We start from the raw sequence: 17,718 nt of genomic DNA, 5'->3' as shown, positions 1-17,718 counted from the left end.
TGTATGTATTTCCTAGTGCAGTTAACACTGAGGTGCTGCACTGTGAGGGTTCAGGATTATGTTTTTTGTTTTTAACTCAGTGATGTAAGTTTCCCTTCTAGCAATATAGCCCAGCTGTTAATAAACAGAAGCTGAAGAATGTGGTTCTTAATTTTTGTGTTTGTTTTTTATTTGTAACTTTCATTCAAGAGGAATGTGCACACCCAAAATGACAGGAGAAACTGTCATATAGGGGCAGTTACTGTAACTAGTGGTTATATAACTAACTGGTAGAGATGCAGCAGTACCTGGCACTAGGTGTCAGCATCTCACAGGCAATCAGAGACATATTCAGTGTTGGACAAACAGGCAGAGCAGAGACAGACTGGCAGACGGACTGAGGTGGTGAGAGGAGCTGTGCTGGGCTGAGCTCCTGTCAGGTGGGAGGCTCTAACCCTAACTCAGTCATGAGATAACACTGCGACAGCTGAACAGGCAGCAGGATAGGAAACTGTGTGTATGTGTGTGTGTGTGTGTGTGTGTGTGTGTAACCTGTGCTCAGTCCACAATAACAGTTGAGAGAAAGAGAGAGAGAGGGCGAGAAAAACAGTTGGCAGGAAAAGTGCAGAGCAACATTTTAGGCATAAACTTGAACTCCCACGCTATAGTGATTACTTGGAGAAAACCAAATTCTGCTGAATTTAAAGCACTGTGTTTTCTACAAAATTTCTCCATGTTTGTATTTGCAGACTGAGCCTTTTGAAGCTGTGCATGCATGCTTAAATAGCCTATTAGTGTGGGAAAATGCTTTGTTCCAGCACTGAAAAACATTTGACTATTTTGTTTCACTGCATAGTAGTATAAAGGAGCCGGAAGTGCCTTTAAAAAAGCCTTAGGTATCCAGAAATAGTTTACACTTGATACATGAAAGGGTTTTTTTTTTGGTTAATACTGAAGGAAAATGACTCGAGGGCCCATCATGTTTACAGGAGGTCTTTATATATCCGTAGGCTGGATTTCACTCTGGAAGTTTGCGAGGCTGCAGCGCTCCTGTTCTCCTCTGACTGAACCAAATCAGCCGTAATTAAATCTCGCTCATGAACCTTCAACCTTAACAGTTCTGCCGGTCTCATTACAAATGCATGCTGCATGGCTGAGCTTTGTTCAAACCCACACAACTTTATTTTAGATTACAATGGAGCTCCCAAGGTTTCCAAACGTATCATACATATCCTACTGAATACCAGGGATATGTATATAAAACGATGCACAAGACATCAAGATATTTTCTGTTTGGTGTAATATTACATATAAACATGATAGCGTCAATGAAGCAGTGCAACCAGCAGATTCAAAGTAATGTGGGAGAAAAATGTCTTAGAACCTTTGAAGCTACTTGAGAGTAAATTTAAAGGAAAATCAGAGTTCAAGGGGTGAATTTTTAACTATAGAGGAGCTGTAATGTGTGTAACATGAGAATACTAAAGTGGATGATTGAATATAACTCCTCACGTTGCGTCAAAGACTTCCACATACAGACCCAGTTTGATTTCTCGAAGCCAAACACGAGTTTATTGCTCTGACAACATGGACATCGTGTTAAAACAATAACCACAACGACAACCACAAAACATTGTTCATATACAGGAATACAGGAGTATAAATATAGAGTATCTGTACTACAGGAGAGTATTTGAGCATTTCTCAAAAACACACACGAACACGACAACAGACAAACACACAAAATCACTCACTCCGGGTTATGTACAAATAAAATCAGTCACTTTACCTTGAGGCAGATGGTGGTCTGCCTCTGGAATACACACTCACTCACACATTCACTAATCCCAATGGAAGACGGTGTGTGTGTCAAGCTGAAACGTGTGCTGGGCTCAGAGGCCACAGGGTTCAGTCTCTGCTTTCCTTCGGTACTGTCAGAGTACCACGTGCACGCCCCCCTTCCTCCTTGTTTACTGCTGCCACTCCAACATAGACTCCTCATGGTGTGTTTCAAGTGTCATGTGCCTGACATTTAGGAGTGATAGGAGGGGTCGGGAAAACCGAGGGACAGCTAGAAACAATCAGGTCTTAGACAGTCTCTTCTTGTCCCGTATCCGTCCTGTAGAACTGGTATGAAGACACTTAGAGCTAAAACAGAGGCAGCTTCTCACTCGTAACATCGATAACAAAGAGAATATATTTTAAAGGTTCTATGTGTAACATTTCACCACCAATAAATGATTACCACATTGACTTCAAGATATTAGCTGTAAACAAATACAGAGAGGACAGACGGCCTCTACGCTGCATGTTACATTGTGTGCTATTGGATTGATGGGAAATCTGCTGGAAACTGCTCTGTGGCACAAAACAGGAAGAGGGCGCTGTCCATCCAGTGTGAATGGAGTTAAAGCTCTCGGTTCGTGGTGATAACAGAGGGCGGAATGGGTGAAAAGCCGATGGAAAAATCACTTCCAACATGAAAGTGACGGGGTAGACGTAAAGGAACATCCTCTTTAGGGTTTATGGGAAATATGGGCTTAACTTTGAAAAATAGAGCATTAACAATACCACTGGTGTGAGACAGAGGCTACCAATCGTCTCCATTTGTTTACAGTATTTATAACATGGTATGGCAATCATTTGACAAAGATGTATTGAGGTAAAAAAAAAAAAAAAATGCTACACACAGCACCTTTAATACGACGTCAGGCGGAAACCAATGTTGCGACGACACTGTGACTCAATGTCAGGTTGGTTTTGGGAAACCAATGCCTCAGTAAAGATGGTTTTTCTCACATCAGAGTTGTGAGCATACAGCCAGTACAGTCACTGTATAAAGTTTGAATTTCAACCCGAGCTGTCAACACTGCGTCCTCTTCCAGACCTGCTGCCACTGAGTCCAGGCTGGGACTTGAGGCTTGGTACGGGTGGAGTATTAAGAAAAAAAAAAAAAAAAAAAAACGTCCATTAGGCGCTGTTGAGGAGGAGAATCGGGGCAGCTGGGGTGGCAGGGGCGATTTCAGGGCTCATGGTGTAAGAGTCTTGTTCGTCCCCAGAGTCCTGTTTGTGTGCTACAGTCAACGTTAGCTTGTTCAGACCAGCTTCCAGTGTGGCCTCTGCTCCCTCCGCTCTGTCACCTGTTACACCCACACACACAAAGAGAGGCATGTTTAGATCAATTTAAATCTGCAACTAAACTGAACGTTGGATTCGGCACAGTAGCTGCTTTTATTACACATTCAACGGAGAACTGATCAGTAATAGCCTGACCTTAAACTGAACAGACAGGATGGGACATTTTAATCTGAGTGCACACAGATAAGCATGATTTTATATTGTTATAGATCATGTTTCAGTGGTTTCTCTACTAGAATAATTTTAGGACCACACCAGTGATTTTTAATGTTTGGCCCACTGACAGCAATTTACCCAGATTTTACATTGCAACAAGCCATTCTGCAGAATGTACAAACTAAAGATTTCACAACTTATAATCAAAATTCCTCAATTTTCAAATGAGAATTTTGGATTGAGACATCAACCCAAAATCAGCCATCAACCATCAACCATTCATAAACCATGGAACTATGATTGGCTGTGTAACGCAAATGTTTAAAGGTACTACTGTTTCACTCTGCCCAATTTCAGGTCATCAAAGCACAACGGGAAAACTAGGAAAACGAATGTGGACGACTTTATTATTATGATGGAATACTGGTGTGAAGAAAGCTTGAAGTCTCTGAAAGTTCATTTTCATGTTGTTGTGAAATTAATTGAAACCAATGGCTGGATAAATGGTAGGAAAAATGATACAAAATGTAAAACACAACTGCTTGCTTTGGGAAAAGATTAGCAGAAATGTGAGGTACACTATATTACCAAAAGTATTCGCTCACCTGCCTTTACTCATACTATGAACTGAAGTGCCATCCCATTCCTAACCCATAGAGTTCAATATGATGTCGGTCCACCTTTTGCAGCTATTACAGCTTCAACTCTTCTGGGAAGACTGTCCACAAGGTTGAGGAGAGTGTTTATAGGAATTTTTGACCATTCTTCCAAAAGCGCATTGGTGAGGTCACACACTGATGTTGGTCGAGAAGGCCTGGCTCTCAGTCTCCGCTCTAATTCATCCCAAAGGTGTTCTATCGGGTTCAGGTCAGGACTCTGTGCAGGCCAGTCAAGTTCATCCACACCAGACTCTGTCATCCATGTCTTTATGGACCTTGCTTTGTGCACTGGTGCACAGTCATGTTGGAAGAGGAAGGGGCCCGCTCCAAACTGTTCCCACAAGGTTGGGAGCATGGAATTGTCCAAAATGTTTTGGTATCCTGAAGCATTCAAAGTTCCTTTCACTGGAACTAAGGGGCCAAGCCCAGCTCCTGAAAAACAACCCCACACCATAATTCCTCCTCCACCAAATTTCACAGTCGGCACAATGCAGTCTGAAATGTACCGTTCTGCTGGCAACCTCCAAACCCAGACTCGTCCATCAGATTGCCAGATGGAAAAGTGTGATTCATCACTCCAGAGAACGCGTCTCCACTGCTCTAGAGGCCAGTGGCGGCGTGCTTTACACCATTGCATCCGACGCTTTGCATTGCACTTGGTGATGTGTGGCTTGGCTGCAGCTGCTCGGCCATGGAAACCCATTCCATGAAGCTCTCTGCGTACTGTACTTGGGCTAATCTGAAGGTCACATGAAGTTTGTAGCTCTGTAGCAATTGACTGTGCAGAAAGTCGGCGACCTCTTTGCACTATGCGCTTCAGCATTCGCTGACCCCTCTCCGTCACTTTACGTGGCCTACCACTTCGTGGCTGAGTTGCTGTTGTTCCCAAACGCTTCCATTTTGTTATAATAGAGCTGACAGTTGACTGTGGAATATTTAGGAGCGAGGAAATTTCACGACTGGATTTGTTGCACAGGTGGCATCCTATGACAGTTCCACGCTGGAATTCACTGAGCTCCTGAGAGCGGCCCATTCTTTCACAAATGTCTTGTTTCACAGTCTGCATGCCTGAGTGCTTGATTTTATACACCTGTGGCCAGGCCAAGTGATTATGACACCTGATTCTGATCATTTGAATGGGTGAGCGAATACTTTTGGTAATATAGTGTATGTACATTTGTAGATATTGTGCTAAACATGCAAAATGGTATGGTATGGTATCTGTAGTAATCAACCCCTGTTTTAAGTTTTTAAAACTTAAAAAAAGAAAAAAAAATGACTTGAACTTATAGAATGAAGAGTCATCAACAAACACATACACAGTGTTGCAACGAACACACACCTCTCTCCTGGTCGCAGTCTGGGGAGGAGGCTCCACTGCACTGGCTGCGAGGGCCCAGGAGAGGAGAGGCATGCCCAGAACCACACACTGAGTCTGGGTCATCAGAGCCACAGGGGCTCTGCAACTCCAGGGTGCCGGGACAGGAGGAGGAGAGAGGGGAGGTGGAGGGGGAGGAGGAGAGGTAGGAGCAGGGGCTGCAGAGCGAGGAGGAGGGGTACGGGCAGGGCAGGTCCAAGGGGGTGGGGGTGGAGGTGTACGGACGGGATGAGGAGGAAGAGGGGGGCACGTCTAGGGGTGAAGAGGTGGAGTGACTGTCTGTCTCTTCCTCTGAGCCGCTACTGTGACTGCCCTCTTCGTCAATTGACACAGACACCACTGAAACACACACACACACACATATGCACAGGCACATGTATTAAACATGCAGACACACACAGAAACACAGAGTTCTTGCACATTTTCTGATTTAAGATGCCAGATTTTTCCGAGCAAGACTACGCTAAAGAGATTGTTTTTGTATCTTAAAGACCAAAAGTTTTTTTTTTTTTTTTTCCAAAGAAAACAATCTCCTGTAGAAGTTTTACTAGAAGTTGAGTTAATGTGCATGAATGTGTATAATCTTCCATCTTCTTGCATTCAAACAGTAAATAAGAGCTGCGTGGATGATAAAAGGGGACAACACACTCAAATTAACCAGAGAGGGAAAGTAACTAAGTACATTAATTTATCCATTTCCATTATGCAAGACTTTACACTTCTACTGCACTACATTTCAGTCTTCATCTTCTTTTACTGTTCATACTACAACACATTTTACTAATACTTCTATACTTTTGCTTGAGTAACATTTTCAATGCAGGACTTTTACCTTTGCTGGCATATTTTTTTTTCCATTATGATATTGCTACTTTTAAATTAGTAAAGAATAGTTTACAATTTCATTTTTTTTTTCACCACTGAGGAAAGGAAGAGTGATCCCTTCAGTTCCTATTGCTAACAGTGTGCATAATCTAATTTAAATATAAGTTTCAATGACCAGTTGTGTGTTTTCCAGTCCTGCACAAGAACCCTGCACACATTTACTGATGCACCAAGAAAACAAGAACAAAGTGATGATGGATGATGCGGATGATTATTCACTTCTCAGTGTCGTTCTACTCACTTGACAGGCCGTCTGACTCCATTTTGAAGTTGTCGATGTCCTCGTTGGCCGCGTCCCCCTCTGCACCCACACCTTGCTCCCTGGTTCCCATGGCGAGGGAGCGTCGCTGGGCATGGATCTCCTCGGAGATGGTCTCCAGGTTACGCAGCGCCGCGCGGTACTCGGCCTTAGCGACGACGAGCTTGGCCTGACGCTCATCCACATGACGCTTCAGTTGCTAAGAGAAATCACATGCAGCTGCTTACTAGAACTGTTTTCACACATGGATCGTATACATTTAGCCGTAAACAGCTTTGTAGTGTAAAAAGTCATTTAGTCTCATGTTCAGTCTTTTCTTAGCAGAAGGTAAAAAATCTGCCAGTGAGATGAGATAATCACATTCATTTCCAACGTTAAACAACTTGTTTCCAATTTTTTTTTAATCAAGTGTGCTGATCTGTCTTATTCTACATTGTTTCAACATATTTCTACTTGTTCCAGAAAAAAAATCCTTAAATAAGTGGAACTGTATTGACAAAACAGTGAGATTATCTCATCCCACTTGCAGATTTTTTCACTTCTTTTAAGAAAAATAGGCTTTTTCAAACACTGAATATATGACTACAAGACTTGTGATGAGGATTTTTTTAGCAGTGCGTGAGTTGCATGTGAGTGCATGGCAGTAACATTGTCAGGGTTAGTTAGTTAAAAATATAAAACGTGCTAAAAATGCATGAACTCACGGTGCTCAGAGATGTTTTTGGCCAAAAGCGTCCAAGCACATAGGCAATGTAACTTTTATGCAACTACGCTAATCCAATTTACAGCAAATTGTTTAACAGCTTAATGATACCCATACCTCAAGCTGCAGATAATACTTTGCTTTCAGTTCGAAGTACGGTCTGCAGGGGGAGAAAAAGATGAAAAAAACAGAGTGAGAGGGAGGCCCTTCTCCATCTGTCATAGCGATGGAGGACCAGTGGAGGAATAACAGTCCTCTGTGAGCTGTCGCATTCCTTGGCTCTTACAAAGGGAACACACCCCAGCACTGCACAACCAACACATGAAACATCTGGACTGCATCAGATGACATAAACGTAGTCTCTCTCTCTCTCTCTAGCTCTCTCTCTCTCTCTCTCTCTCTCTCTCTCTCTCGCTCTCTCTCTCCACCATACACAGACACACAGAGGCCCAAAAGGGGGAAGCTCATGCACATAGTTCAGTGTGTGCCTGCTTTCCTCCTTATTGTACGACTATCGATTTCCCTGCCATGCCGAGAGACAACGGAGGCACAGACCTGGATTTGTTGATGGAGCGTTTGAGTTTCTTCTCCAGCTGCCTCATGTGACTGATGCAGGAGTTGTAATTGGCTGCTGTTTTCTTGTGTTCGGCCTCGCTGCGCGTTCTCGCCTGTTCGGCCTCCATCACCTGCAGCAGGACATGATATTAACTCTGATGAACTCGCTTGGTTGATAGTTTCAATAGAAATGCCGTGGAGACGAGACCAAGCACGGACGATTTATAGTCGGGAGCTAGTCGCAGTTCATTCATCCATCCACTATACCTCAAGCACATCTGCCCGTTCTCTATTGTCTATTCTCTGTTTAATTTAGTATGGAGTTTACGTTTTTTTTTCCCTTGAAATTATTATCATGATCTGTCTTATTATCCCTCATTTCAAAATCACTTTAAAACAAGTTTATTGTTTATTTAAAAGATGCCCATTAGCCGATGCCATGGCAATTTATTCATAGTTTCACATTAAAAATTGCCCAGTCTCATTCACTGTGTTAAATTACAAAATGTTTGGTATGTTAATACATTTAAAGGCACTAAAACCTGTTTTACACTATAATGTCATGCACAGAAGTGAAGTAGGATTTTTCACTTGTTTTAAGCAAAATGAGGTTTAATGACTATGATTATTTTTTTTATTTTTTTTAAGATGGACAGGAAGTAAAACTGCACTGGTGACTCAGTAGGAACCCAAATGATTGGTTAAGATGGCATTTTGCAGCAGGGAGGCTATTTTCTGCCTGTGTGCGTACCCTCTGTGTGGCGTGGTTGAGCATTTCCTGCCAGGCTGAGTCAAACTGGCGGCTGTCCTCCTCCAGGAGCCTCTCCTCGGCCAGGGCGATGGTCTCCTTGGCCGCCCGCAGGATCTCCACCGCCCGCTGGAACTCCTGGGTAGCCTTCTGGGCCTCGACCTGGGCCTGGGAGTCACACAGAAGGAGGGTGGTTATGTTGCATTCATGTTACCCAGGAAACATGGCAGACACAACCATCCAACTTGAAGACAGCATTTACAGCTTTCAGGGGGTTACTATTATTTTATTGTTATTATTAATACTTTTCATGACTTGGGAACTCCTGATAGCAGATTTCTCATGTTGCGCACCAAGAAATACTTGTGTTCAAGTGCAGGTAAAGACATGCCATGGCAGCACACAATGATACAATGACTCCACAGTGTTTGGTTTGCTGCATAACTTGAATTCATATTATCATTCACCAAGTGCATGTCTATCAGGTGTAAAAAAAAAAAAAAAAAAGAAAAAAAAGCTGGTCAGGAGTGATAAAGGCCAAAGGAAAACATTCAAACAGCTTAAAATGAGTCAAAATGAATAAACACTTCCTAGTTGTTGCTTTTAACGACTGACTCTGTCTAGAAATTATTCCCGTTTGAGGCGAATGCAACAGTAGTCGTTGTCGTGTGTACGTGTTTATGCATGTTTGTGTGTGTGTGTGTGTGTTTCTTCCCATGACCTACATTTCCCCTGCAGAAACCATAGCTGTTACCTTATGACAGCCACAAACAAATGCTGAGATAGTGCACATGCACACACACACACACACACACACACACACACACACACACACACACAAATTGCATCCCTTTACACTCACAGGCACATCAAATCTCTAGAGCAACAATTGACTTAGACGTGTGCCTAAGCTAAAGGACAAAAACTGGATGATTATCTAAACCCACCCCAAAGACACACACTGTCCCTCTCTCATACACACACACACACACACACACACAACTGCGCCTTGAAGCCGCAGACAAACAGCAGCTTTGTCATTGAGGAAATCTGACACATTGTCAGAGGTTTCTTGCTGCCCACAGCAGCACAGTCACAGTCAATAGGAGGATTATTCCCGTCATTCTAAACATATTTTGGCCCGGCTCTCCCCCGTCCAGCAGGCGAGACCCAAAGGCCTCAGCTGGACGCCACACAACTCTAATCAGCGTCCATTGTACAAGATGAGACAGTTTGTTCAATTGAGTAAACCAAATGTCTTGTTCTGACTCTAATATCTTAATCTAATCTAAGGATATAATACATGATTATTACTGTTCTGCTTTATTGGTTTGCTGATATAACCCTCCCAAACCCCGTCACTACTTGCACAGACTGTGTCTTCTCCTATAAAACTTGTAGTGAAACTTATTTTCTTTACAAAGGAAGTTAGCCGCATTAGACAGCTATTTTTTTTTTTTGCACCGTTGATTCATAACAGACTTCAGTAATGACATTGACGTTTTTTTCTTGCGATTATACAAGAACATCAAAACCAGCAGTAGCTGTGCATTACTTGAGGCTCTGTCTCCACACTTTGAGTAATGCTAATCACCAACAGGTAAGATACTGTGGGCTGAAAGTGTTTGCACGTGCATCGGAGAGATTCACCGCAGGGATGACTTTATTGTCAGTCACATGTTGGGTGAGGTGTCTAATGCACCGGAAAGTCAGAGTATGTTGCCCTTTAAGCCTCATCACTGTTAGATGTCACAGGTTTTTCTCACGGCCCCCGATGGCTCTGTGTTATGATAACCTCTGTCACCCGCCCCCTGCAACTGTCAGCCATGTTTATGATAAAGGCTCCAGCAGCGACGTGGACAAATCTTCACAGCCTTACAAGCGATACAAAAAGCTAACATGGTCACCGACTCCTCTGGGAATCAGCGCTGGGCTCATATCTCAGCGTTGCAGGCGGTCAGATTAGTCTTATCCAGGTTGGCGAAGAGACACAAGAACAAGAGGGGGAAGATGTGGGTTTCACTCTCCGCACTGCAGAAATCCCCATCTTAGCAAGTCATTTAGTCTTATAGTCAGTGTTTAAAAATCGCTTTTATTTAGAAAAAAAAAAAATCTGTCAGTGGGATGACATAATCCCACTTGCTTCCGATGAAGTTTCACTTCTTGAAACAAGTACAAACATGCTGAAACAAGGCAGACTAGCCCACTAGGATTGAGAAAATGACATCTGATTCAGGAAAATTCGAGAAACAAGTAGATTAGCATCGGAAAAAAAGTGGGATTATTTTATCCCACTGGCAGATTTTTTTTTTTTCACTTGTTTTAAGAAAAAAAAAAAAAAAAAACATTGAATATGAGACTCAGTGACTTGCTCAGATTGATTTTTTTGTTGCCATGCATGTAATCTGTTAGTTTGACAAACCGGCAGAGATGAATCCCTCCCCCTTTCCCGTCATTATGACCCAATTCCCAGACTGTAAGATGTGCAGGGGGGATGGGGCAGAAAGCACAGGAGAAGCATGATGGATATTTGATGAGGAGGAAAGCCTGAATGAGGATCATCAAGTCTGACCTTTAATGTGAAAGTGAACATTATCCCTCAGTGATGCTTGGCTGACGCTCGTCCTTCGTAGGACGTCCTGGCCGGAGCCCCAGCCCACGTCCTTTCTCGTGCTGTTTGGCTGTTTTTTGTGTTCAACGCTTCAACAGGAAGACAGAGCGTTTCATCATAGATTCATCCGGCCCTGTCTTTCTTCACTTTTGTAGACGCAGGCAAACAGTTAAACAAAATGACAAATCCCCCCTCCGTTAAATGTGTTGTGACTAATCCTCGACCCCCTGGTGTGAGACACACATCAAAGACACAGTTTGCCACTATCTTTACCACACAAAAAGCCTTTTGAGCCCAAGATAGCGCGCAAATGACAACCATTGTCGTCAGTTAATTAACTGGATGTCTTGTAGCTCGCGTTGTAGGACATTGTCTCCGAGGCAAACAAAGGGGACAGTTGGTTACAGAAATGCCACATCACGCTGTCACCTCGTGATACGCAACATGTCCGTCCACACCGTCCCACTGTGGGGTCTTTTTTGTGTCCGTATGTGCCAGTGTGTGTGTGTGTGTGGCCATGACTCATTTTTAATTCATGCATCAGACTCTTTCAACATGTCTGACACCTCTATCTCTCCATTTACAGTCTTCTATAAGAGTAGAAACAGAGAGAGAGAGAGAGAGAGAGAGAGAGAGAGAGAGACAGAGAGACGGGCAGCCGTGCAGAAGAGAATGAGAGGTTAAGGACAAAAGATAGGACAGTAGAGGCAAATTCCTATACACCCCCACCCTCAGTCCATCGGAATGTAAGGGGAAAACATGGGCTAGGGCGGGGGCTTACACTGGCTTATGGGCAGGGGCAATATTGTGTGTGTGTGTGTATGTGTGTGTGTGTTCATGTTGGGGGAGGGTCAGCGAAGATGAGGATAAGCAGTTGATTCCCCCTTTAAAAGGAGGTCATGTATTAAAAATTAAATATCCATCTATAAATGATGATCAGACAATATGCCAGTTTGCCCAGAAGCCTTTATCGGCTTTGCCCTATTTAAATCATCCACACACACACACACACACACAAACACATGGATGCACATGCACACAAACGCACACAAAGCTGATGAGGGAGGGTTTTGATCCTTTCACGTGAGTTTGAGGGCCATCAAAATTCAAAACCTCGCAGTAATCCCTGACAGCTCACGTGCTGGGGCCCTAAGCAGACGACTCGGCGCTGGCAAGTACTTTGTCATATTGCAGCAGAGGTGCAAGGGCACATGCACTGACACACACACACACACACACACAGCTCTATTTCTGTGTGACAGCTCAGCTCTGACACACAAACACCAGCCTTCTGATGAATGACTCAAATGCTCCTTCCTTATTGGTGGATAAGGGCAAAGCTGGACGCTCTCTTTCTGCCCTCGCCCAATCAAATCGAAGCTTTGGCAAGCCAGACCGTCCCGACAGAAGAGGACATGACCTGCTGGGTAGGTAACAGCGCAGTTTAATGTGCTAAGCATTGGGCAAGTGCCCCTACATTGCATCTACTCTGCATTCGAACTGCTGATGTTTGCAGAGCAGTTACAGCAACTCAGCAGCAAGCATGCACATACCCAGTTTGAGTCCAGTTCAAAAGACAAGTTCCCCCTCTCCAAGTGTGTGTGTGTTTACATGTGTGTGTGTGAGCGCTGCACACTGGCTTAGAATGCAGAGGTGTGACTGCGAGTTAAAAATAGACCAAACGTGAGTGCGCTCCCTTTAAGTAGATATAAGCTGAGCTCTTTAAACTTCTCATCTCTAATCCTCGGTAAGCCCGTCCCCAAACTGTCTCCCTGCCAACCTCAGAGTGACTCTACTTGTGAATGTGTGTGTGTGTGTGTGTGTGTTTGTGTGTGTGTGTGTGTGTGTGTACCTGTCTGGCCACTCTCCTGGCCTCCCAGTACGGTTTGGAGTCATCCACGGCTCGGCCAATCCTCTTCACCTGCTCGTCCAGCTTCACCGTGGCCTCCACCAGCACCGCACGAAACCGCTGGCGGCAGTCCTGCACACACACACACACACACACACACATAAAGACATGTGTATGAAAGATCATCCATCAAATCTGTGGCGATGGTGGTAAAATATTAATATACCCTTACTGTACAATAAGGCCATCTGGATAAAGGGGCACTGCAAAAAAAAAAATCCATCTTACAAGATATTTAGTCTCATATTGAGTCTTAAATCATGTTTTTTTTTCTTGAACAAGTGAAATCTGCCAATGGGATGAGATAATCCCAACTATCTCCAAAGATAATCAACTACTTTCCAGAATTCATTTTTTTTGAATTTTTCTTATCTGCCTTATTCTGCCTTGTTTCGGCATATTTATATTTGTTCACAGAAAAACAAGTGAAACTGCATTAGAAAGTGGGATTACCTTTTTTTCCCTTTGTTTACTTCTTTTAAGAAAAAAAAACACTGAATTTGAAACTCAATGAGATGAGAGACTTCTGCAGTGTGTTAGGACTCAGTTTTTGTTTACTCCATGTGTTTTTCTCTTATATTGACCCCCTATTTTCAGCAGCAGTCACAGGACGACCCTCCTGTGTCTGCCTTGAACCTTTCAGATCTGGCCTTGTGCTCCTCTTGAAAGACTCGGCCCGCTAATTGAAATCATCACTAAACCATTTTTCCAAATATAAGTGCAAACATACGCAAATGCAGCGGGAAAATTCGATTATGTCAGAGGAGTAACATTCTTTTCCCTAATATGTATGTATGATGTCGACTGATTGGGAGGCTTTATTCAATAGACATTATGATGCCTTGAGTGAATTATCATGAGTGTTTGTGAGGCCACGATGTAAACAGCTGAGATCCAACATTGAAAACACAGAGAAGAGAAGAGGGTGTGTTTGTGAGCGTGTTATTGCTGTAGAGCGGTGCCAGGGTGACACGAGGCAGATTATGGGTGACACAGCCTACAGATTTGCAGATACTCACTATGCCAGGGTGAGCCAGGCCACTGATGTGTGTGTGTGTGTGTGTGTGTGTGTGTGTTCATTTGTATATGTGTCGTTGTAGTATTTGTAGAAAGAATGGTTAAAAAAAAAAGCAACACCTGCATCCTGTTCATAGAGAAAGGGAGAGAAAGAGAGAGGAGAGGGAGGGAAAACAGAGAGAGAGTGCCACAGGAAGCAGCCCTCCAGTGACATCACTACACATCCTGCCTTCCTGCTCCTGTAGTGCAATGAGATCATGACCCAGAATGCATTCTGGGAAGTCAGTCATGTAAACTATCGCCCATTTAATGTGGGCATGTTTTTAGTTCAGTTAAAGATGACATGCTCTCTTGCCTGTGCCGCTCTCTTGTCTCTCTCTCTCTCTCTCTCTCTCTCTCTCTCTCTCTCTCTCTTTCTCTCACACACACACACACACACACACTTGGATCTCTTGACGAGGACTCATGAGAGCTTAAGCATTATGTTGGCAGAGTAAAGTGCCTCATATTTGAGCGTGGCCTAAACCGAAGTTCCTTGGCTCTTCCTTTATCCTCTGAATCCACATCAGCCTTAATCAACTCCAGACTCAGGAAAACTGCCTCCAGCCTGCCAGCGACACTTTCCACATTCTTCAACTCCCAGCATTCACTCTGCCTCTTGGACACTCTCCTTCTCTCTCTCCTTCTCTCTCTCTCTCTCTCTCTCTGTTTCTCAATCCACTTGGCATGACTGTTTATCATGAACAATAATGCCAAAGCAAGGAATGACAAAACAAGTAACTCCAATATCATATAACCACCACTATATATATGCAGTTAGGAAAGTCTGGCTTGTAAATGTACAATGCAATAGCATGTGATCATGCATATTCATGATTACAATGATTTGGTTTCAAAGCATACATTATACAACAATACCTAAGCATCAACATCTATAAAACTGATTATTGTGTATTTGAAGGCATGGGCTGTACCGAGTAGCGACATGATCACCAATCTCTATGACAACGATTGATTATTCGAGGCCTGTTCCGACTTTGAGAACATGCGTTCATATAAACCATCCGGTCTTATTTGTTTTACATTCATTCCAGGTCTAGTTTGAGGAGCTGGGCCGTGAGTTCGGGTCTAATGAGAAACAGAAGGGGCCTGTTTTGAGGAGGGAAAAAAGGAGGCCTAACTCTGGAATGTTTTGCTTTTGCTCAACAGTCACCCCAACGCCACCCGCTCAAACACAACCAGGAGCTATAAACGCTGGCCATGCATCCATCTTTCTGCCATTGTGAGCTCTTTGCTGCATTTTACTGCCTTTTTCCTCTTTTAAAACTCCAGCGAGGGCTTGGGTTTGTTCACAGGAAGGCTGGGGGAGATAAGGGATTTGGGACTCTGACTGCTCCAAATGTGCCATTCAAATTACATTTAACATTCAGATGGCGTAGTTACTCCTCTTGTAGGGCTAACAGTTCTACTGTACCGTGGTATTCAGCAGGAACGACGGAAACCTCTGTTCGGCTCTCATATTTTCCCCAGGAGGGACTCTACACCGCAACATATTTTCCCTCATCCTTACAAGTCATTTGCATCAAGGCTTAAGAGCAAGAGAGACATTCCTCCAGCACTCAAATGTCATTTCTGTGCAGTGATCTGCCTCATTTCACATCTCTGACAGTTGTTTGCGGGCAAACATGTGAACCTGTACTGGAAACAAGTGGAAACATCCCACTCAAACGGCTGGATTTCTCCCTTGTTTGAAGAGAAATAATATTTTGAGTCAATGTTTGAAACAGACGTTTATGCAGTGTGGTTCAGCCATGAGAGGAAATGTTTTCACCAAGCCTGAGGGTGAGGCGGTGATGATGATGATGTTGCTGGTGCTGTTATTAGTGCATGGTCCTACCTCCAGCTCACTCTCCCAGCGGTTGATGTCATCTGTAGACTGGTTTAACTTCTCCAGCTCTCCCTGTTTACAGAAAACATGGCATGGAAAGGCAGAGGAGGAGGAGGAGGGACAGGAGGAGAGAGGAGAGGCAGAGTTAAACCTGACTGTGTTTGACACTCAAAAATATCTGGAGGCTATACTGACTGGCTCCTGTTCACCTCCTTGGAATCCAGCAGGCGTTGTTTAGAAGCAGACGATAAAATCTATTTCTTAATGCCTGGAAACTTTTTATTGCCTTCGTTTCAGTGTCTTGCAACATTCATTTGTGCAAGAGAGAGGGACAGAGAGAGAGAGAGTGAGAGAGGCAGAGGAAATAACCCCCAACCACCTCTTCAAAAAATGACATTGCCAGTAAATACTGGGGTATGAAATAGTAAAAATAGTGTTTTACATGTCATTGGTTGCACACATTCTACTTCAGAACAGAACAGCTCACAGAAAAATCACTCTAATATTCCTCCCAAATCCCCATGAGGTTAACTGTTGAGCGTCTGAGTTTACAGTGACCTTATCACACTTTGTGGCATTTTATTAATCTCCTGTGATTTCATTATAACGACCTGAAAATGTCTCAGCAGGATATAACACAAGCTCTTTACAGTGTCTCTCTCAAATTTACCATGGGGTCGTTAGGATTATTGTTCATCCAGGCTTCCCATTTTAATTTCAATGTCACTTTCACTAATGGCCACAGCTGGAGCCATTTAAAAACATCTTACCTGGATTCTGGGATCCACTTCTTCCTCCTCGGCACACTGGGATGCTTCCTCGCAATTAGTCTCATTTTCTGTGGAATCCATTTCCAGGATAGCTATTTGGATTTTTTTTTTTTCTTTTTAATCGGAGGGTCTTCAGTGGAGACAAAGCGTGACCCCCGGGTGGGTGCTGGAGAGCTGGGCTTTCCAGCAGTGATCCGCCCTCTCTAACCCTCACAGAGCCAGCCCTGCATGCTGCAGTCTGCCCTGTGCTCCTGCAAGCGCTGCGAAGTCTTGTCGGAATAGAGGAGTCCGCTGGCGGCTGAGAGGCGCGTCTGGTCACACAGATCACACACTCACACACACACATCAACACTGGAGGCGCACAGCCTCTGGACACACAGTAACTGTGGGACAGTGGAGACCAAGATTAAAGCAACCATAAGGAACAATAAGACTACTTCCGGTCAGGAGTTTGAAAGTAAAACCCCCTACTGGTAGATGTGTTGCAAAGATTTTGGGTAGATCTAATGCAAGCAATCTATTGTAGATAAATTATTACTAAAGTATTACAATATGGATATACTTTTACTGTTACTCTAAAAAACAACAACAACAACAACAACTTTGAAAGTCATTAGGCTCCTCTCAAGATCAAGGCTCCTAAGCTGCACTATGTTTATAATAATCACAATAATGATCACTGGAATACATTAAACAGAACCAGTAATTAGGCTACAACATTGGCTGCTTGCTCTAACATAACTGTATGAACTCGGAATCTTAAAGCAGAACAAAGTTATTGTCGTTTCAATAAAACCAGTGTTTCCCCACAAATAGAATAGAGCAGAATCTTATTGTCTGTTAATGTGGAAATGTGTCCAGCTGAAGAATATGTGCTGTACAACATATTAAACAGACAACACAACACAACATAAAGGTAAGGTTACACCATATTAGAGCCTCGTGTATGCGTGGAATCAGGAATTTACATGCAAATTATTATAAATGAAGAGGTTACTCATCTACACTAACTTACACACCTTAGTCTTATTTTGAAGGCAACATCGGTCTTATTTCCGATTTT

At 43.4% G+C, this 17,718-nt stretch overlaps 1 protein-coding gene across 1 annotated transcript in view; it reads right to left on the bottom strand.

Annotated features, from left to right (window-relative positions):
* Positions 1-1,523: 1,523 nt before the first annotated feature.
* The window catches only part of sh3bp5a (SH3-domain binding protein 5a (BTK-associated)), a 32,151-nt gene continuing 15,956 nt past the window's right edge, over positions 1,524-17,718 (bottom strand). Inside the window, exons 2-10 of the mRNA XM_030063178.1 lie at positions 16,656-16,747; positions 15,895-15,957; positions 12,924-13,052; positions 8,464-8,628; positions 7,713-7,843; positions 7,275-7,317; positions 6,437-6,653; positions 5,275-5,649; positions 1,524-3,119 (exon numbers count right to left, since the gene is read on the bottom strand). Of these exons, the coding sequence (XP_029919038.1) occupies positions 2,950-3,119; positions 5,275-5,649; positions 6,437-6,653; positions 7,275-7,317; positions 7,713-7,843; positions 8,464-8,628; positions 12,924-13,052; positions 15,895-15,957; positions 16,656-16,736 (1,374 nt within the window). The 5' untranslated portion in view covers positions 16,737-16,747 and the 3' untranslated portion in view covers positions 1,524-2,949. The remainder of the gene's footprint in view (positions 3,120-5,274; positions 5,650-6,436; positions 6,654-7,274; positions 7,318-7,712; positions 7,844-8,463; positions 8,629-12,923; positions 13,053-15,894; positions 15,958-16,655; positions 16,748-17,718) is intronic.

This window comes from Myripristis murdjan, chromosome 11 (assembly GCF_902150065.1).
Source record: "Myripristis murdjan chromosome 11, fMyrMur1.1, whole genome shotgun sequence".
NCBI lineage: Eukaryota > Metazoa > Chordata > Actinopteri > Holocentriformes > Holocentridae > Myripristis > Myripristis murdjan.
This window is presented reverse-complemented; position numbering and strand designations above follow the sequence as displayed.